Source organism: Chroicocephalus ridibundus, chromosome 5 (genome assembly GCF_963924245.1).
Source record: "Chroicocephalus ridibundus chromosome 5, bChrRid1.1, whole genome shotgun sequence".
NCBI classification, from domain to species: Eukaryota; Metazoa; Chordata; class Aves; order Charadriiformes; family Laridae; genus Chroicocephalus; species Chroicocephalus ridibundus.
Genome location: NC_086288.1, coordinates 23,652,390 through 23,674,713, shown reverse-complemented (window position 1 = coordinate 23,674,713; position 22,324 = coordinate 23,652,390). Strand labels below are relative to the sequence as shown.

General features: G+C 45.0%; 1 protein-coding gene across 9 annotated transcripts in view; it reads left to right on the top strand.

Moving 5' to 3' along the window:
- EPHA5 (EPH receptor A5) overlaps nt 1–22,324 on the top strand; it is a 199,650-nt gene that overhangs the window by 169,198 nt on the left and 8,128 nt on the right. For 8 of the 9 annotated variants that reach the window (XM_063337209.1, XM_063337207.1, XM_063337206.1 and 5 more), the window contains 7 exons: nt 997–1,122; nt 2,158–2,343; nt 6,737–6,798; nt 7,618–7,827; nt 9,650–9,799; nt 14,479–14,672; nt 19,089–19,244. In XM_063337209.1, the coding sequence (XP_063193279.1) occupies nt 997–1,122; nt 2,158–2,343; nt 6,737–6,798; nt 7,618–7,827; nt 9,650–9,799; nt 14,479–14,672; nt 19,089–19,244 (1,084 nt within the window). Of the gene's footprint in view, nt 1–996; nt 1,123–2,157; nt 2,344–6,736; nt 6,799–7,617; nt 7,828–9,649; nt 9,800–14,478; nt 14,673–19,088; nt 19,249–22,324 lie in introns of those variants that run through there. The other variant, XM_063337208.1, reaches the window with a different exon arrangement.

Sequence of the window (22,324 nt, the reverse complement as noted above, 5' to 3'; positions counted from 1 at the left end):
CCTTGGGTGCTTCTGCAGGGGTGTGAGGAGTAACACCTACTTCTTGCTCCTAGGAAACTTTCAGAAATTCTATGTTAATGCCCTTATATACAAACAAACTCTGTGGTGATGCTAGTAAGTACATTTCATGGTTACTATCAGTCCTTCCATACATCCAAAGCCAGTGTTTGAAAAGCCTGCCTTCATCAAGTGCTGTGGGATCTGGAGATGTATAACAGCGAGGTGCCTTTTGGGGTGGAAAAGGCAAACGCATCTCGAGTGAAAGTCAAATTTCCATTAGTGCTATGTAATGAAGGCAGCAGGAAGCAAATCAATTAAGAGCCACAGTGTAACGTAGCTGTCTTATTAGACTGATGAGCTGTTCTTCATGCGAGTAGCCTTAATGATTGTCAAAACAAACTTATAATATGGATAATGAAAATACTTTCCCCCCCTCCTCAAGTCCTGGAGAAAAAGCCTGCTATTGATTTTGTTTATACTGGTACAACCCACAGGCTTTGTACTGCAAATATTCCATTCATTGAAATCTCAGTAACTCCATCTGAAATAATGTGGCCGATTGATTAGCTAATATGTGACTCTTAGGGCATAATTTATTGCAGCTTTCCATCAACCCCCATCCATCCAATTTGCTTTGCAAGTTGTTCGCTTAACATTTTGCTTTTTGTACTTTTCCTCCTGGCGTACCCTTTCCACATCCAGAAGAGGGATCCTTTTGCACCAGACCTTGAACCAGCCCATTACGCAGCAGGAGAGGAATTTTTAGCTCTGCATTGTTCCAGCTGAGCACTATTGTGTACTTTTCTAAATACGATGAAGTTGCACATATGTTGCATATAAACTAAATGTCATTTTCCAAGAATGCTATTCATTTTTCCAATAGAAATAGGTTTCCCTGCTGCAGTGTTTTTCAGCAGAGTGCAAGGGACAGGAGCAGGTATTGCCCATCCTCTGTCATGCCATGTGCTGGTAACACTCTTTAATTTGTGTTTGCAGTTAAGCTGCCTGGAGTCAGAACTTACATTGACCCCCACACCTATGAGGACCCTAATCAAGCCGTCCACGAGTTTGCTAAGGAAATCGAAGCTTCGTGCATAACCATTGAAAGAGTTATTGGAGCTGGTATGGAAATGCATTTCATGACCCTCAGCAGCATGGAGGGTTGGCTTTCTTAACATGAGAGATCTGGGAAGGGCCGTGATTTGTGCTGTTAAGTACGCTGCAAGTGATGGGGAGCATGTTCCAGCTGGAGTTTGGGACAAACCTGTCATTGACTGTGGTTTTGAAATTCAGGGACTGAACTGAAGACGGCAGAAAATGGTCACATTTGGACCAGGCTGAGTTATTCCAACAGGTGCTAAGGGAAATGAGTCACTTAATTTTCAGGTTCTTTTCACCATTTTAACTTTTTTCTCCTCCCCCATTACGGTCAGTCTCAAATCAAAAATTAAGAATGAGAAGTCATCTGGTAGAGAAAAAAAGCACAACCCAAAGTGTAAAGCTTTTAACTTCCTTGGTTAAAAGAAGAAACTCCCATTTTCTTTCCACTTAAGCTGCTTGTTTGGACTTGTGTCCAACCTTAGGAATATTTTCTTTCCTCTGAAATTGTGGTTTTGGAGGTAATTTAGTGTTCACCAGAAAAAAAGAAAAAAAATCCATTTGGGTTACTTTTTTAAAAAGGTGGCCATAAAATTGGAAAGGGTTTATAGTCTATAAAAGTATATGTTGCTGTGAAAGGCTAACAGCATACCGTCTATTTAACTTACCAAAGGAAGGTTAAGAAGCAAGTGGCTTGTGTTTTACAGCTATCTAAACTGGGCGATAATACAGGATGTGACAGGACTCCTTCATCTAGTAGACAAAAACGTGAAATAAAGAAAAAGCTCAATGGAATACAGAGCATGGCTCTTTACATATAGGAAGATTACATTTTTCTTCCCAGTTTTCTTGTGCTTATGAATTACTTGGCTTGTGGTACGCTGGCTATTTGCGATGGTGATCACTGTGATGTTCAGCTTTCCACATCCATGAATGCAGGACAGCCCTACGTACTTTTGATCAGCTATCTATAGGGGCTGGACTGCATGCCATAGATGGACACGCGCATGCATTCCCTGGATGTGCTGTGATCCCGTTCTTTCTGATTTTTCTCTGAAGGTGAATTTGGAGAAGTCTGCAGTGGGCGGCTGAAGCTGCAGGGAAAGCGCGAGCTTCCAGTGGCCATCAAAACCCTGAAGGTGGGCTACACAGAGAAACAGAGGCGAGATTTCTTGGGAGAAGCAAGCATCATGGGGCAGTTTGACCACCCCAACATCATCCACCTGGAAGGCGTCGTCACAAAAAGTAGGTACAAGTTGCTGTGGACTGCTATCTTTGAACTCTGGCTGATGGGAGAGTTGGTTGGGGGGGGGGGGGAAGACTTGGGTAACTCATGTTTTGACTGTGCCTTTCATAATTTCTCAAAATACAGTGAACTCCCCTTGCCAAAAATGGCACACTTTATAGGTCCAGCCAGGAACAGATTCCCCAACATTGTAAAGGGGGTTCGTGCCTAAAGGATTTTGGCATTCTTCCAGCTCGAATAGATAGATAATGGCTAAAATGATAAAAAACTTCAACTCCCTCTGCAAACCTTGCCTTACCTAGGCATAATATGTGTGGGCTAAGAGAACACCCCTCTTCAAAGTTCCAAAATTAAATGAGACAGAAATAGGAGATGATATGCCTGGCCAGCCTCAGGCAGTGAGTGGGTGATGGAGACGGCAGTAAGCCAGGGATGTCTGAGTGCCAGTGGAGTGTGCTGCCTGACTTCTGCTGTGCAAGTAGTTCAGCCTGCAAAATGCAAGAGCATTTTGAATACAGTGATGCCGAGCCACCCGCTAAGTTTTTCGAGCAGGCTCGCTTCTTATTCCTGCCTTTATTTGTTTACTTTTGAAACCACATGAGCCCCAGGGTGAGCAAAGATGTGCCAAGAAGTTGGAAGTGATTTCCCTGGCAGGGAAACGGGGAGGATTTTGCTACCAAGAGTCTTAAAAAAAAAAAACCAAAAACCCACAACCCCTGATGATTTCCAGCCATCATATTTCGAGAAACCGCTGAAGCAAAGCTCACAGGAGGATAGTGCTGAGCCTTGTGATCACTCACATGGGATGTGAGCAAGGACAGAAGTTAGCTGAGGTTTTGATTTCCAGAAGCAGGGAAGAAGAACAGGAGTGTAGCTGAAGACGACAGGACTGTGTAAAACCACGATTAAGGCGAGCTCCATCTGGGGAGCTCATGATGGCCATGGTAGTGGTTGACCCTGGTGCTGGCATATAGATTATGAGAGGGGTTGAGGGTTTGGGGAAAATGTGAAATGGCTGGCAAAACATCCCAGCACAAGAGTTACCAGGATCTACTCAGTTAGCAAAATAACCTTCCGTAACTTTCACAGCCCAGTTCTTCTCCAGATTACTGGATTCACTAAAGATAAGGGCAGAGGAAGGGATGAGACATCCAGATGTCCCCGACCCAAGCCTCTCCAGCTGTTGGTGCAGTGCTGAGGCTGTGGGAAAGGTGCAGCAGTGTTATTACTCTTCCATTTAAAAGTCTTGGAGGATCTACATTATTTGCATCAAGGATTTTTTTTGTTGAAGACAACTTCTCCTTTATTTTAAGATATATTTTAAGCGTTCTGGGAAGTTTTTGCTAGCTGAAGAAGCACCAGCCTCACAAGCATGAACGGCTGTCTCCCTTCTTGTCTTCATGGTTGGTAATGTCAGAGCTTTAGCTACTACTGTTCCAATACTGGCGTTTGGGTCCATGTGGCTGCTGTTAGTACCACTTGTCATTCTTCAAAAGCAGCGTCTCCAAAATTAGTTCTTTTTCAGGGCTGCAGCAGAGAAAGTACAGAGATGCTAGCTGTTTGTCCTGTTTGTACCCTTATAACCTTCTCAAAATCAATGCTATTTTGCAATCAGCAACCTTTTCTTGCATTTTTCCTTGAAATTGCATTTCCTAAAACTTTTAAGAAAAGAAAAAAAATAAGCAAGGTAGGTTTCTCCCAAAAAATGGAATAAATATCAAAATCTCACCTTGTGTTAGCCCTTAATACATAGAAGCTCCCATTTCTAGCCCTGCAGGGACGTGGGATATTGGACAGGAAGCGAGTGACGATCATACATCCATAAAAGCTGCTGCTGACACAGGCTTGAGTCTTTCTGGGTGCTGTGTCCTCAGGGAATGGGTGGGAATCCCACTTTTGGCAAGGATGCGCCTCCCTAGTGAGCTGCCTTTTATATAAAGTGGATGCCTGCTCCAAAGGGTGTGGAAATGCTGGGAGCTTTTCTTCTAAATTGGATGTGGAGCAGCTGGAGTTTGGATGGATGCAGGGGGGTACATGCACCCTGAGCTCCCCGTTAGCTCAGTAAATGCTTGTTTACCGCACTCAAAATTTTTTCCGTCGGGCATCTGGAGCATCTTCCAGCTTTTTTTGTTTTCTTTTAAATGGACCAAAACAACCCTTATGACTCCCAAACTATGCTGCAATCTCAAAGTATGGTTTAACTTCTTTTTTCCTTCAGTATTTCAGTCATTGGCTTATCATAGATTCAGATCTTTAGGGTAAAATGTCTTTGCTGCATCATGATTTACTTTGGAAGTAAATTAAGTTAAACTGAACTAGGCCATTTTTAATTCTGAATGAGAATATCCGCACAGGGGCCTAATACCATTTAACTAATCTAGCTCAAACGCACACCTTAGTTAATTTGGATTAATCGTCTTCATTGTCCACATGCGCATAAGCCGTTAGCTATTTCTGCTTTGCAAAGGTAATGACTGTCCTGTTTTCATTCGCATCCCGTTCGGTTGCGCTGACGGTGTGCACATTGTGTTCGTACATTGGTATGAATGACATCTACACACATCTTATGGCCCTGTAACGCCAATGGGAGGGAGCCCTGCTGACATGGAGAGTCAGCCTAGTGCTTTAGAAGGGCCAATGTTTACTTTTAACATACTTTGGTGAAAGTTACTCTATTTGTGTCTTTATTTCAGTGCTCTTGGATATGGGACTGATTTATTCCACGATTACTGTGAACTTGCAGCAGTCAGATAATGAAACACAAGTGCCAGAAATCTTACTTTCTTTTCTCTGATGGCAACCAAAGGCAGGAGTCGGGAGGAGGTCCCCCAGGGTGGTAGCGTAACGAGACGCCAGTCTTGCAGCAACGCTTCCTTGAAGTGTCAGAGATAAGGGACCCCATGCAACAGTCGGGGGTTTAGTGGTTAAAAACAACAGATTTTTAAAAAATTTAGTATACCTGGGATTTTCCATCCCTGTGTAGTCACTGACGTGTTTGCCAACCTATGGCAATGTAAACTGAGATCTCTCCTCCCTCCTGCACGCAGACCACGTCTGTAGACAGACGGCTGTCATCCTTGAAGATGGGGCCTGTTATTTCCTTTGTGACTGAAAGATATTTTTGATGGCTCCGAGGTGCATTTCTCATCAAAACTAATACTTTTGGCAAGCTTCAAGCTGAGGCAGTAGCTGTGGTATTAACTTAAAAGAATCGCAGCAGCGCAGGTCCCTCATGCCGCAAAGGTAGTATCTGCACAACAATGAGTGTTTTGATTGACAAGTTCACAATTACTTTTATTATGTAGCTAATTAAGCACTAAATTAGGCAAATAGTTAAGGTAATGGGAAAGTGGGAAGATTAAGACCAATCTAAATGGCAGAACATGCACCGATTTTTAGGAGCATTTACCTTCATGCGCATGTTACGACACATGGCAGCTCTCGTTGATCATTTCTATGAAAGACGTTTATAATGCACTTTACAAATAATTGACAGCTCCTCTTTTGTCTGTGCTTCATGCTAGCTAATGGAAATTGATTTAAATAAAAAATAATTTGCATGTTCTTATAAGATTTCATTGAATTTACAAGGGCTGGAGCACACCACATTAATTATTGCTATGTCATTGTGGCAAGCTAGCGAGAAATTAGATATAAAAACTGAGCAAAACCTATGTATAATTACCATTAAAATGACTCGGGCATGAAAATTAATCAAATGGATTTGGAAAAACATTATTATTCCTGTCAACAATAGGAGACCAGGTCTTTTGTTAAGAACTTTTATTTTGATTTCCACTCGCAATCTTTACATACTTAACTCGCTTTTGTTCTGCAGCATAAATATTCCTTTTCTTACTTCCAGATGTGTTTACAAGGGTAGTCACGTGGGATTACTTGAATTACAAAGGATGTAATCTCATCCTTTCCTGTGTTGGTGGCTACCAAGCTCGGATAAATACTTCAGATCATCCTGATTGCTCTTGTTGGGCTCCTGTTGTTACATTAGGGTGTTGAAAATATAGGGAAGAGTCCAAAGAGATCACTGTGTGCAATTTGGCCTCTGCAAGCTTCCAGCTTCTTCATGGAGATGAGGAGAAGGTTGTGCATGGGTTCAGCTTGCAACCTCTTCTTCAAACATCTAAACACTCTAGGGCTTGGTACCCCACCCATAATATGGGATTACTTTTTCAGCCCTTCCTCCTTGATTCCCCTATTTCTACATACATTCTGTCAAAAACTGTTGTCATCCTGCTGGGACAGCAGTGTCTAAGTGTAGATTTACTGTTGCATGACTGCATATTCACATTCAGATGCATTATGAAAAGACTTTATTATTATGCATGTTTTTTAAATAAATTGCTAACAAACTCATGCACTTTTTTTTTCCAGGCAAACCAGTAATGATAGTGACTGAATACATGGAAAACGGTTCTCTGGATACGTTTTTAAAGGTAATACTTAGATGCTTTTTCCAGGGGGACTTTGGTTAAAGTTTGGGTTCTTTGCAGATGGTTAATATCAGTGGAAATGTTTGGTGGGTGCTGGTCCAGCTGTTGATGCTGACTGGAGGCAGGAGTAGCTCAGTTGTCTGTTTGATCTATATTTATACAGCATCATGAAGGACCTGGTTCGTGCATTGATACAAACAGATAAGAATAAATTGGAGGATATTATGTTTATTTTAGCAGGCAGTCTGCTGCATGGAAATGATTAACTTACCCTGCAAAATTTGGTGTGTTTCCAGAGCACATCCACACTGCATCATGGCAAACCCCAGACTTGTCGGAGTTTTTCCACAAGACGTAAGAGCTAGAGAAGGGAGCATAGGGGAAATGCTTAGAAATGCAGAGTGGGAACATGGGGAAGAGCCCCTACCCCCAAATATTTACACGTGGACCTCTGCAGGCAGGATTTCCATGCAACTTGGTGCAATTCACTTGGCTGATTCAGAGACAGCCCACCCCGGTGCCTTTATACACATAACTACATGTGTTCACTCCCAGTCTCAGTCTCTTTATCAGTCACCAGTGGAAATAGCTTGCTCCTTGATCTCCAGTTAAAAGAACTACATTTCCTTAGCTTTGTCTCTGGAGATCCTAATCCAAACAGTGAAACTTTGAAAAGCTTTGTGGTCAGAGCATGAGAGTAATGAATTATTAATTTCCCTGTTTTTACTCCCTGGAGACTTGCCTTTGCATTTTTATTCATGCACAGGCAATGCTGAGGGTGCGGAGACTCTCAGCTGATCAAATGTCTCCTTCCTTTTGCAGAAGAACGATGGGCAGTTCACGGTCATTCAGCTGGTTGGGATGCTGCGAGGCATCGCATCAGGAATGAAGTACCTGTCTGACATGGGTTATGTACACAGAGATCTGGCTGCCAGGAATATCCTAATCAACAGCAACTTAGTCTGCAAGGTGTCAGACTTTGGCCTCTCCAGAGTCCTAGAAGATGACCCCGAAGCAGCGTACACAACCAGGGTGAGTTATGAAGATACTGAACTGACTGAGCTCAAGAAAAATGTATTTCCTGCCACATTTTGGTGTTCTGGCTCTCTAGCAAAGAGGTTTCTACAAATGCAGAGTCTCTAAACTGTGCGTGAGGGTTTGGCCAGGTGTTACCTATTAATCATTATCAGATTAATTTTGTAAATGCCTGTAACTTTGTAATGGGGATGGCCAAATAAGGCAGAACTTAACTAATAACTTAAGTTCATGTTGGGCACCTGAGTCAAATAGCAAACTTTGCAAAGGTGCTGTGCTCCCAGCTCTATTCTGTTCTCTTTGGTGAATATCAAAGGGAGGGAAGAGCAAGCACTTTGCTTAGGCATCCATGCAGAGATGTAAACCATGGTCTTCTGGACAATTTGCACCTTTTAAAACATTGGTAAGCATGTAACGCCTGTTGCAAATGACACATATTGCCCTCAACATTACCCTGTTGAGGGTAATTTCCCCCAGCCTGAGAAAGAGCTGCTCCAGCCTCAGTGCTCTGCCCCTTTCCATCCTTGATCCATCCTTTCAGGGCATCAGCCCATCCATCCCAGTGCGAGGCCACATGGCCCCAGTGCTGCGGAGAAGGGCTGGGCAGGACCCATCCTCAGCAGCGCAGGCTTGGAGAGAGCCTCGATATTCATGGCAGTAATTGACATGCCTGGACGTGTCCCATTACTGTGTTTTTCCAAGGGTATTGTTTTACGGGTGGTGGGAGCTCTCTGGGTCACATTCCCAGTTCCCGCGGAGATCTGGGAAAGACCTTTCAGCTCTTGGCAGTCATGGCCCCGCGACGGGACTCGATGCACGGCTGGACCGGAGCCTCCCTGCAGGCTGGAGGGCTCTCGGCCAGCCCTGCTGCGGCTGCAACGTGCTGCCATGTGCTAATTGGCACTGCTGAGAATCTGGCTCCTCACTTAAGGCATGTGCTGATAAGCCTGTGAATAAATAATTATTGGAAGAAGGGACTTTTTTAAATTTGCTTTGAAAATGTGTTCCAAGTTCTACCTTTTTCCAATAACAAACACTCTTAGGGGGCATTCAGGGAGACTTTCCAATATTTAGCTCAACATTGAGAGGAAGGGACTTCACAGTAAAATCTATTTTGATACAAATCAAGGGAGACATCTCTTTAACCCCAATGAGAAAAGTATTCCTTAATCCAAACTCTCCTTTCCGTCCCCTCTTCCTTCTCAGAGCTGGTCTGAAGTTTGATTTCTAAAATAGTAGAAAGGGAAAAAGGAAACAGCAAAGCACATATGACAGCTGTGGCATCATTTTCAGTCCCACAGCAGAGGCCAAGCAGGCTGGTCTTTGCACACAGAGATTTCTCTGCCCGATCTGCAGGATCAGGACCGCATTTTAAAAAAAAAAAAAAAAAAAAGGGCATTACTCCCACAGCAATTTGCATGAAGCCCTCATTAGATCAAAGTCTTCCTCGGCTTCAGAGCTGTCTGTTCCTCCCCCGCTCATTCTCAGAAACGGAGGAACTGTATTCCCCTACCAACCCGTGCAACATAATTGAGATGTTGATCCTATACATGTCCCAGCATTCAAACAGCATTCAAACAACAAACCTTCAGGACAGCCAATTAGTAGGCAGCCTACAAATGCTTATGGGCTGAGATAATGTGGAAAGGGGCCCCATGCTGTCAAACAGATTTACTTTAAAATTCGATGTCTCTTTCCAGAGAGAAAATAACATCCCTCGGTGCTCTAAGAAATGCTGTTTTGTCCTCTTTTGCATGTTCTTTGCCCTCCTCTGCAATCTGTTTTTTGGGTTATTTTTTTCCTTTTCTTTTCCTTCTAGGGAGGGAAGATCCCCATCCGATGGACAGCACCTGAAGCAATCGCCTTCCGCAAATTCACATCGGCCAGCGATGTCTGGAGCTACGGCATTGTGATGTGGGAGGTGATGTCCTACGGCGAGAGGCCTTACTGGGAAATGACAAACCAAGATGTAAGCACGTGCAAGAGCTGCCGCGTGAGGGGACTTTGAGGGCTCAGCGTTCATTCTGCAATCAGAGAGGCAGGATAGGGACAAGAGGAGGAGAGCCGCTGTAAAAATGGCTTTGCTTGCCCATGCCAGACAAAAATGATTCTCCTGTTTGATGCTCTTTTTTGCAGCAGCAGCAGCCCAGAACAGGCTGTGCGCAGAGGGAAATGTGTCTGCACAGAGGCAAGCCTGTTTCCCCCAGCAGACCACTGGAGCTTCACTAATGCTGTTAGAGCTGGAGCCTGTCCCTCCTCTGCTTAATGACAAAGGTCTGCCAGGGGATAGATGCTGATAACTGGCAGCATTTCAATTGTGTCTTTAAACCCCTGCTGCCACGTAAAGCAGAAACTCAAGAGAGTCATGGTAGGGGCTTTGTTTACCTGCACAAAAGCTGGGGGATTTGATCTAGTGACAGCAGTCCAGAGAGCTGCATCTCGGTTGCCCTTGCATTGCTGATCTCAAGAGCATAGTTTTGCTCCTGTTGTGAACATCTTGTAAGTCTGTGCTAATGCAAGCTCTCGTGGTTCGTTTGTACAGCACCCTTTAAGTTGTGTCCCCTTCCTCCTGGGCCCCAGTGCCCCCTTGAGTCTCTGACCTCAAGGCCACGCTCTGAAGGATCCCCAGGGAGATGCCTGGGGACACTGTCCTCCTCCAGCTTTGATCTGCGGCTCTGATCCCAGCCTGTGTAAGGGTCTCTTGATCCTACTGCAGGGCTACCTCCTACCCTGAGCTCACCATAAACATCTGTCCTTGTCTAAAGCTAAAAAAAATTTAAGCCTGGGGTTGCCAGATTTTCTAGGCCGCTCCTTCCTCTTCACGCCTCTGAAAACCGTGACATGTGGAGGTCTTGGAGGATGCGGGCTAGTGCATGAGGTCGGGGGCACCATGAGTTATGTGGGGCCCCCAGAGCAGCTCTATGTTATGGGGGGAAACGCACCGCTCTGCCTGTGGCAAACGGAGTTGTTCCTCATCCCTTCCACTTTGTCTCTGCAGCCCTGCCACCTGCAGAAATGCTGCTGCCGGCTGGCCAAAGCAAACAGTTCCTTGCTGCACCATGGATTCCCTCTGGTCACAACGCCTGATGTTTCATCCTTTCTTCTTTTTTGAGCAGCATCCCTGTCCCCATGACTTTCTGCTGTTTCACTGGCAGCAAAGGCTCTGACTGAGCCTTCTGTTTCTCCTGTGTTTTGTCTGTGGGCATTTGCCATCAGTGGGTGTTACTACCTGTCATGCCGAGCTGCTGTCTCATCTCGCTTTGACTCCAGGCGTGGAAACGAGCAGTACCTTTGAGACGGTCATGCCGTGCTTCTTGCCAGGGAGATGAGCGTGTTGTTTGGCATGAATGCCCCACCGCTTCTGCATTGCTGAGGCTGTCACGTTTGCAGGGAGTTTGGTAAAGCAGCATGTATCTACATAGGGATTTATCTCAATCAAATACAGAGACTTTCTTCCATAGCCTGTGCAGAGAATGCAGCAATTGGGAGCCAAGCTTTTTTGGTCACACTGAGCACTGTAACTATCTTTAATGCTGATGCACTGGCGTAGCACAGATGTTGTTCAGTAAATGCCAGGCTAAGATTTAGGCTGGTGCCAGTGAAATAACGCTCCATGGCCAGGGGAGTCCCTTGTCTGGATCGTGACGCTATGAATATCCACACTTTGCAGAACTGTTCCAAAAAGCCCGAATGCCTCCGTGCGCTGTGGGGCACAGGGTGAATTTCACGCTTGCCTGAGAAGAAGCGGTTGGGGGACTGGTTTCTGTAGCAGCAGAAAGCAGAGGAGTGGTGAGATGTTTATGAGCAGCAGCTCCTGCTCAGGCTTTGCTTGTGTTACCTCTCTGCCTGTGTGCAGGTGGCAAGTGCCTAGGTGGTGGTAGCTTGGGAAACTTAATTCAGTGCTGTGGCACGTTTCTCGTGTGATTTATGCCTGCCGTCTTCATCTTCTGAAGGGCTCCTCTTCTTCTTTCCTCCCCTGCTTGTGTTGGCAGAAGAATCAGTGGTGTTAGACAGCATTGGCTTTCATGCGGAGGACCAGGGGGCTCTGCTCACGTGAATTTCGGACTCTGTTGCAAAAGAGTTTCTTGTTGCATGGCTTGTGGTTAGAGCACATCATTTGGCAGCACAGTCAGTGATGAGCAAAACGATTCTCACCATGTTACAGCCGGATTGCTTCAAAGGAGGTGCAGTGCCGCAGGGCAGGCAACATTGAACTGCAAAGACTACAAACCATGTTTTAAAGTCGTGCTGGTTTCCGGGTGGCTGCCTAAAAATATGCTTTGACTTGACCACAAGATAAGGCTTTGATGCAGGAATTGTTGGGAGGAATTTTGTGACCCGTGTTGCACAGGTAGCTAAGCTAAATGATCACAGTGGTTGCTTTTTAGTCTTCAGACTGGTGGTTTTATGAAAACACAGAGCTTAAAAAGTGTTGCTTTAGTTTACTGAAATAGACGATGGACTTCTCCCAAATTTCCAGTGCAGTCACCCCAATCCATAAGTGAGTAGTGCTTGTCCAGAAGATGAACAAGGACAAAAATGCGTCCTTATAGGTGCAAATTTTTCAAGTCTTACAAAGCAGTATGCACCAATGAATGGAGCAGCAAATGCACCATTTTCTTACTTTTCTAAGTATTGTGGTGGCTACAAGTGACTCGGTGTTTGTTGTTTCATTCTTTTGCTCCTCTTGTTGCCAGACCCACAAGGCACCTTCAGATGCAAGAGTGTATTTCAGCGTCCTAGCTCCTCACAGTATTTTGATACCATTTACATTGTATCACCAGAACGAATGACATCCTGTAAATTGAGTTAACGCTATTGATTGTGATGTTACTGCCAAGAATATCAAACATGCATAACCCCATTGCAGATGTAGTTCAGATATTCTGAGCTGGTGCCAGATGGTCTGCTCCCTGTCTTGCTACTGTTTTCTTTCTGCTACAGCTGGAGGGTGATCTGTTATTGTTATAAATACAGACGTGGACACAGCAAATAACGTTCTCGTGGCTGGGCCACACTGAGACTTTTTTTATAGGGCAGCTGCAAATTTGGTATCAGGGTCCAGCTGAAAAGCATGATGTGAAGAACAGACAGTGCAGTGTGGTGGGGCTGGTTTTTGATGCTACAAGCAAAAGTTAGGCTGTAGAAAGGATTGTTTTGCAAGTGCAGGCTGGGTGGAGAGCCGTGCAGCTGCTCCACACACAGATTAAATCTTAGATGGGTGCAAAAGGGCTGCAGGTCTTGTGGGGCAGATCTTCAGACGTGCTCGTTATCCTTGGAGAAGATTACAAAGCCTCGCCTAACTTCTCCTCTACGTCCTTAAGGAGTTTGAGGTTCCCGCTGCTGCTGCTCAGCCAGCCCAGCTCATTCCTGGGACTCTTCCACTTGGCAGAACGCCCTGTGGTGGAGGACAATTTGAAAGCGATCCCCGAGGTCCTGAATTTCGGGGCCTTCTGAAATGCAATGCCAGCCTGATGCAGCTCTTCCTGTACTGCTTGTATAGGCACTGAAGATCAAGAAAACAACTCCCATGCTAACCAGAGAGCCTTCTTTTTAAACAGAGGATGTTTTCAAATCCTGAGACGGTGCCTAGAATGACTGGCATCTGGGGTAGTCCTTGGAGTCCAACAGTGAAGTGCTGTGGTTTTCCACATAGCAAATAGTTGCTTCCAGCTCCTTTCGGTCAAGGAGTCTTGGGAGTAGAGGGTGTGAAGATGGGCCGCTGGGACTGTCTTGGAGCAGTCACAGACCGTTGTGGCTTGACACATGAGCTGTGTTCTACTGAACATAGTAATGGTTTAAAATGGGAACTGCTGGGCTTGGAGCCCTGCTGTAAATCTGGCCCAAACTGGGGAAAACAAGTTGCTTTCTTCGGTCCTGCCTTCATTTATTCATTTCTGCCTTTCAAGAGGGCAGGCAGCACATGTGCATACCACTTGTTTTAGATATAGAACCATAGATGGTTTGTATTTGAAATCAGTGCAACAACCCTCCCCTGGTTTTAATTTACATACTCCTGGGCTGACATTTTAAATTCCTGGCAGAAATGTGGCCACACTAAGAAACGACTAGACCCAGACAGCATTGAATGATATATGAGATGGTTGTTCTGCCTCTGCCTTGAATCCATCCATCAATTAGCATTCAAAGTCTCTTTTGAAATACAGTCAGACTTTTATTACTGTAATACAAATTTGTGGTCTAGCACATGCCTTTTCATTTAAAAGGAAGCCAACATCTGAATAAACAAAATCACTGCACTCCAAGAAGATGCCAGAAAGCCCCGTAGGCTGCTTTTCGTGGACTTTAGGGTAGGCTCCAGGAGTTTCCTGGTATATAACCTACAGACCTCAGCTGAGCTTTCAACAAGTGCAGCCTGGCAATCTGGCCCCCCTGGCTGCAGCAGTGCCTTGGCTTTCTAGATTCATTTTGCAGTGATCAAAAATTAAGTTATTCAACCCTCCTGTAGAAAATGAAAGATGGTGGGTTTTACTGGGTTTGCCTCTTGTGTGTGGATCTGGGGGGCGGGTGGGATTTTACGTGAGCATAGTGCTGGTCCCAGAGTTCTCTATTTAAGTCAACTTGCATTTGGGGAAAAGGCGAGAGGAAGAAAAGCAACCCATCAGCCTCGTGTTTTGTCTCCTGTAGGTGATTAAAGCCGTGGAGGAAGGTTATCGCCTGCCAAGTCCCATGGACTGCCCTGCTGCTCTCTACCAGCTAATGCTCGACTGCTGGCAGAAAGACCGCAACAGCAGGCCCAAGTTTGACGAAATTGTCAGCATGTTGGACAAGCTCATCCGTAACCCAAGCAGCTTGAAGACGTTGGTTAATGCATCGAGCAGGTACACACTCAGGCCAGAGCTATTTCTCAGCGCAAGATCCTTGTCTGAATTACCACTTACTCTTTAGCCTGTGTGCATCCGTGGGTGGATGTTCCTCCAGCTTCATTATGTCATAGAATCATAGAATGTGTTGGGTTGGAAGGGACCTTTAAAGGTCGTCTAGTCCAGCCCCCCTGCAGTAAGCAGGGACATCTTTAACTAGATCAGATTGCTCAGAGCCTCATCAAGCCTGGCCTTGAATGTCTCCAGGGATGGGGCCTCCACCACCTCTCTGGGCAACCTGTTCCAGTGTTTCACCACCCTCATTGTAAAGAACTTCTTCCTAATGTCTAATCTGAACCTACCCTGCTCTAGTTTAAAACCATTGCCCCTCGTCCCGTTGCTATATAGCCTTGCAAACAGCCCCTCCCCAGCTTTCTTGTAGGCCCCCTTCAGGTACTGGAAGGCTGCTATAAGGTCTCCCTGGAACCTTCCGTTCCCCAAGCTGAACAACCCCAACTCTCTCAGCCTGTCTTCATAGGAGAGGTGCTCCAGCCCTCTGATCATCTTCATGGCCCTCCTCTGGACCTGCTCCAGCAGGTCCGTGTCCTTCTTGTGCTGAAAACTCTGGAGCTGGACACTGTACTCCAGGTAGGATCTCAGCAGAGCAGAGCTGCTTCCCTCAACCTGCTGGCCATGCTTCTTTTGATGCAGCCCAGGATGCAGCTGGCTTTCTGGGCTGTGAGTGCACATTGCTGGCTCATGTTCCAGCTTTTCATCCACCAGTACCCCCAAGTCCTTTTCCACAGGGCTACTCTCTATCACGTCATCCCCCAGCCTGTATTGATAACGAAGATTGTCCTGATTCAAGTGTAGGACCTTGCACTTGGCCTTGTTGAACTATATAAGGTTTGCTCGGGCCGACCTCTCTAGCTCATCCAGATCCCTCTGGATGACATCCCATCCCTCTGGCACATCGACCACACCACTCAGCTTGGCGTCATTGGCAAATTTGCTGACGGTGCACTTGATCCCACTGTCTAAATCATTGATGAAGATACTGAACAGCACTGGTCCCAGTACGGATCCCTGAGGGACACCACTTGTCACCCCTCTCCATGTGGACATCAAGCCATTGACCACTACCCTCTGGATGTGACCGTCCAGCCAGTTCCTTATCAACCGAACAGTCCACCCATCAAATCTGTATATCCCCAACTTAGAGAGAAGGATGTTGTAGGGGACCGTGTCAAAGGCCTTGCAGATGCCCATGTAGATGATATCCGTTGCTCTTCCCTTGTCCACTGATGCAGTCACTCCGTTGTAGAAAGCCACTAGGTTGGTCAGACAGGACTTGCCCCTGGTGAAGCCGTGCTGGCTGTCTTGAATCACCTCCCTGTCCTCCATGTGCCGTAGCATAGCTTCTAGGAGGTTCTGTTCCATGATCTTCCCAGACACAGAGGTGAGGCTGACAGGGTGGTAGTTCCCAGGGTCCTCCTTTCTACCTTTTTTAAAAATGGGTGCAATGTTTCCCTTTTTCCGGTCACCAGGGACTTCATCTGACTGCCATGACTTTTCAAATATCAGGGGAGTTTTCCCAAATCAACTTTTTCAGTTGAAATTGGCAGACAGGTCAGCAATTCAGTGACTCTGGAAATGCAGTGCTGCTTCCACAAAGAAAATTACTGTGTCCTGTCTTTCGGGAATGGGAGTTTCAGCAGTATTTATAGGTCTATGATAAAGCTACTTGTGCTCTACCCCAAGGTTTGAGAGGGCAAGACTTGAGTGCATGAAGTAGATACTAAATGCCGCTCAAATTATCTGCCTGTTGACTTTTGTCTTGGTAATACAAATGAAGAGAAATCTCTTGGGGAAATTCTTAGGATGTGCAAAGCTCACAGATGTGCAAGTGCATCCTCCCACAACTATTCCTAGGTATGCTAGCCACTACCACCACCAGTTCTGACAGTCTTGGTAATCGTGAGAGGATCCCTGTGGTTCCCAAAGAGTTGTACACAAACCATTTGCTAAAACTACATTAAGTGAATAGAGCAGCCAGTGTGCAATTAAACATGAATCTGAATAGCTACATGGCTACAAGTAAGGTAAATATGGTCAAGAAATAAAGTTGCTCTTTGAGAAAAAGAGATTAATATTTTTTTAGTGAGTTTTAATATTGGAGTTTCCACCATACTGGAGTTTTGGAGAGGCTTTTTCTTTTTTTTGATGTAGGCACACAAGTATTACTTCTGAGCCATCTGCGTTGCTAATCACTCAGTCCCTTGCAAGGTCATGAAAGAGTGATGAATATAAATCATCACTGCTTCGCTAATGGCAGTGGAGTTCCCCTGATGAACACTGGAAGACGCCCTTCAGAAAAGCTTATTCTCAGAGGACGAAAAAAAAAGACACATCATTTTCCTTGAACAGGAATGAGAGGGATGTAAGATGAGGTTACACTGGTGGCGTGGACCAAAGCAGATGTACTGTTGCGAGCTTAGACCCATCTGCCTCTACACCTTCCGAGTGAGTCTTGCACAACTGCTTGTGGTCCATCTCACCTATTGCAGCTGGACCTCGCATCCCCATACTGGCACGTCCTCCCGTAACATCTCATGCACTGGAAGAAGAGAAACATGAAATCTCTGTTAATTTTCAAATACAAGATAGATCTGTGTTCCTTGGGCTATTTTAAATGCATCATTTTCCGTCTGAAGAGGAAATTACTCTTATTAGCAGTTAAATGTAATGTCAGTCCCAGCAAACCTGCAGGAAAAAGTTTATGATAGCACAAAATATGTCGTTTTGATTTGGGTTTTTTTCATTTTATTTTTATTTTCAGTTCAGAACAATTGTTTTCCAGGCCTGTTATGTGGTGGTTCATGCACTCTTTTATACCAAACTGTTATGCTGGAAAAGAGGCAAACAGGCAGCAAACCATTTCCTTGAGCTGCTAAGCACTTTGCTGATGTTTTATTCCATGAACAGGTCCATGCAATTCCAAATCTCTCCTTTTCAGAGCTGCTGTTAGTATCTTTGATGTGGAGGGAGCACCTGAGCAGCCAGGCTTTGGGACTGTGTTTCTATAATCACAGATCGCCATGCCCAGACCATAGTAATTCCAAATGAATCATAATTTCAACATACAGCAGCTGTAAAGGATATTTTTATATATGTAATGTATTCTTTATGGAAATTCTCATTAATGCAAATAAGGGAGGAAGTCACTCTCTACATTACAGCGTGTGCATATTAGTAGGTACCTCCTGACATTAGTGATGAAAATCCACTTCTCGGTATGATTACTTAGGAGTTTTGAATTCCTCATGTGTGTAAAATGTTATGGGAAGCCATTATGCTCTTGGTGCTGCAAGTATTCACATTTTATTGGACCCTTCAGCATTGCTATTAAATAAACAAATAATACTAATGTGCTCATAAAATATATGAAGATTCCTGAAGTGCTGCAATAATATAATATCCCAGCTTTCCTTCCAGTTGAAAGTCTTTTAAGTGTAATTCTCACCGTCAGAGGCTGACCCAGAAAATGTTTTTTTTACTTGTGGGTAATAATCGTTATGCAAGGCTTATGGTAGCTGTATGTCCCAGTTTACAAAGCAGGGACAAATCTAGTTTCTTCCCTGGCTGACCTTGGACAAGCCCCCTTTGCTCTCTGCGCATCATTAGTAGAGTGGTGGACCTGTACGCGGCACGGGTCGCTTGTGCCAGGTACTGTGTCGGTGTTTCTGCAGCAGCGAAGGGTTATTATTTGCCTGAATTGCTTCTTCCGTGCGTGGCATAACCGAGCAGGTAGCAATTGCCGCGGCAAGGTCTTGAGCGAGGGTGTGGGAGCAGGAGTCTGCTTCTGTTTTCAGGGCTGGAGCGTCATTGGAGCATTGCTGCTCTCTGCAGGGCTCGGCAGATGCTGCCCGCATCCGAAGTCCCCGCCCGCATCCGAAGTCCCAACCCGACTCCGCGGGAGCAGCCCCTGAAGTGTTAACAGCAGCCTGCCATTGATGGCCACTGCTGGGAAATGTAATTTGGGTTTCAGCTTCCAGGCTCTGGACTGTCTTAAGTTAATTATGACTTTTGAAGGAAGAGGAGGAAAACAGAGCGGGAGGAGTGAAACGGAAGACTGAAGTAGGAGTGACTGGGGCAGCCTAATAGAAGAGGAGTGAGAGGTAACAGGGATGGATACTAGTCCTCTCCTCTTACTGCTTGCAGTAAGGACCAGAAATGGCAGGAACTAACTCAAAATGTGAAGTGTTATGTTTGATACGTTGTGTATGAAGCCTGCTGGGAGGATTTAAGCTGCAGCAGTCACTGAAAACACAACGAAAGAATCATCTCTACCGTATAAAAATGCGAGCAACTGAGTCACGTTGGGTACATCTCGATACTGATTCTCTTTCCTTCTCTGTTTTCGCTTGTCTTTAGAGTGTCAAATCTGTTGGTAGAGCACAGTCCAGTCGGGAGTGGTGCCTACAGGTCAGTGGGTGAGTGGCTGGAAGCCATCAAAATGGGCCGATACACGGAGATCTTCATGGAGAACGGATACAGTTCGATGGATGCTGTGGCTCAGGTGACCCTAGAGTGAGTAGTGCCCAGATCATTTTCACCTCATTCGTTGGAATTGCAGAGGGGTAGGAAACAAACCGTTCAAAAACCTGTAGGGATGAGGCTGCAGAAAGGAAAACCATTACCCTTTGCGTGCAGTCAGCAGTTTCTCTTTTAGCATCTGTATTGATGATAACAAGTGCAGGCAAGACTGGAACTTATGATCACTACATTGGCAGATGGTACTTTAGCTCCTTTACTCACAGAAATTAATGCTTGAGTTTGAGTAATTGCCAGGCCGTCCTCTTGACATAATAGCAGTTGATTATTTGGGGTTAGTGACAAGTAAAAAAAACCGCACCCTGCTAGTAAATGTATAGGAGCTAGTGTCCCTGCTGAGTTATGCTAGCTTTACGCCGGATTAGCTGGTTTCACAAGTGATCTGGACATAACCAAGTGGACAGTCAAGCCCAGTAAGGCATGAAAACAGTATTCAACATTAACAGAAATAAGAAACAGGAACAGAAGAGCATCAGCAAACCCATAGCTCTAGGGGACAGGCTCCCTGGCTGAGGCTTTTCCCTCTGAATGTGCTCTTGGTTTTTGCACGTGGGGTGACAGCACTCAAACGACTTGGTAGATGCCTCAGGACTGCTGATTTGTTATGCTCCACCTTTAAGTGCCTGCCTTGCTTGTGTAATGACATCTGTACTTTCCTCCTGCCACTTACTCAAACTCGCCCCAAAGTCTGCCTTTCTAGATGGGTTAATTTGAGCTTAATTTACTGCAAGCGTTAAGGCAGAATGGGAAGGATTATGCTCCATGCTGCTTTGGAGAAGGTTGTGGCTCTTCCATCACATGCAGATTGCCAGTGCACATACAGAATCGGTGCCAAGGATTAGGAATAAAACAAAAAAAATTCCCACACCCCACAGAAACACAGCATTTCTCCTATCTGCCACAGCTCTGTGGAGCTCATCAGACAGGGTGGGAGGTCCTTTGCACCTAATACAGGTTGGTAACTTCTCCACGGAGTTCAGTTTTGCGTTACACGCATGGAGGGAGTGCAGGAGCATATTTGCTGCACTCACATCACCAGTATTTGTCCCTTACACCTGGACTCATCCAGTCTGTCTTCAGGCATTCACATGAAAACCCTGAGCTAGGGATTAAATCCTCTCTAGGGAGTCAGAGTGCATGGATTTCTACCTAGAACCCTGTTTGGGTGCCTGAGACTCTTACATGTGTTTTCCCGGCCTACTCTTGCAATTACATGCCATGTTACTTTGGCTTTTGAGGACTCCACGGTTCCTTACCTACTCATCTGATATGGCAGTAGCCAGAAACACCAGGTTTCAGGGCTCCATTTAGACTGGTGATCTACAAATGTTGACCAAGGAAGAGGTCATTCCCCAGGGTGGTCAGAGTTCACACAGCAGAAAGACCTAGCTGGGGAATGGGAAGAGAAGGGATAGGATCAGGCAGTAATTTAAGAGAAAAGGAAAATGTTGGAGCATTCCTCTCTACTGTGCCACCTCAATCTTACAACCCGAGCGAGTTCAGGTAGAAAATGCAGATTGCCTAAAATATATCACAGACTTGTTGCTCTTTGGCTGAATTAGTCATATCAAAGAAGAAAACTAGGTTTTACAAAAGCAGCTTCCAGTTTGTTCCTCTTTAGAATTTTATGCAATTTCAAGAGCTGTAAAAGAAGTGCGCAGAAGTGAAATGCTTTGGTTTGGGTCAGAGAAAATGTTGAGTTCGAGCCCAAATTAATAGTGGGTTTTAACAGTAAATTAGAAGCTCACTTATTCATGTAGCTTTAAACAGTCTTAGCATCCCATCCCACTGACAAAACTATTCCTACCTTCCCATTTTCTTGAGTGCAACATTTCAGATTGTAAAATTATCTCTTAAATTTAACTTAAAAATTTAAATACTTCCCTATATTTACTCTTTGATATTGCAGAATCCCCCAAAATCTTTTCAGGCTACCCTAAAAGTACTTCAAAATGGTTTTTCTGGTTGCCAGTGAACTAAGAAATCCATTATCTGTTTAGTTCTAGCCAGAAAGACAAGTTGGTTTAAAAGTCTTTAAATAAAATTATAGCTGCCAGAGATGCTCTGGCCCTCTCGAGCTACAAACCGCCTCTAAGGCCCCCTCCACCAGGTCCCGATATGTTCTCTATAGCACAGATGTCATCCCACTCTTGTCCTTTAGTGGCCCCAGCTGAGACAATATGCCTGAGCTGCTCAGCTTCAGCTTATTCTGGGCTTTTACAGCAGCAGAGTAGTAGAGTGGAGCCATGCTCAGGAGCCTGGGAAGCTTCTGGACTTTGGGGTGTTTTTTTTCAAGCTGAAAGGAGACATTTCATGAATCCATCTTGCATTTTGGTTGAAACTGAAAAAAGGTTGAAACTAACTCTAACTAGTTAGTTATCAAGTATCCATAAATAACACCCCCCAGCTGCCTAGCTGCCTTGGACAGAGATGCTTGCATGAGTCTGGCTTGGTTCTTGAACAGCTCAGCCTGCACACCTTTGCAGTGCAAGGGTGGCTTAGCAAGAAGGCTTGATCCCACTCGGGTCTATTTTTGGGAAGACTGTGGAAGGTTCATTGAAAAGCCAAAAAAACCATCCAAATCAAGACTTCTCTTATCCCTCTCAGATATAGTAAAAAAAGACAAAAGGCGAGATTCTCAGTTGTTAAAAAAGGAGAAACCGTCATAATGGTTTAAGAGGAAAGGTGTCCCATGTTGAAGACCTGAACCACATCAGGCTGAACACAGCTCAGGCTGATGTAAACTGGCAGATTGCCCTTAAAATCAACAAAGTAAAGGAGAGAAATGGCTCCTGAATGGGCTCAGATGAGACTCTCATGGGTTCTCCAGAAAATGAACACCGGAACAAGCAAAGTTCTTTAAAGGTTAATATACTGAGGGGATTTGATTTTCTCCCTGTAAAAGGGAACAACAAAACATTTTGTACTCTGTGATGGAGAATTCAGGTTAAATGTTCCTTGTCATTTTTAATAGAGGCAACTGTTCAGTATATTTCAGAGCTGGGACTTGGGGGGATCAGGTGAAAAGATGATCTGAACATCTGAAAGGAGCTTAC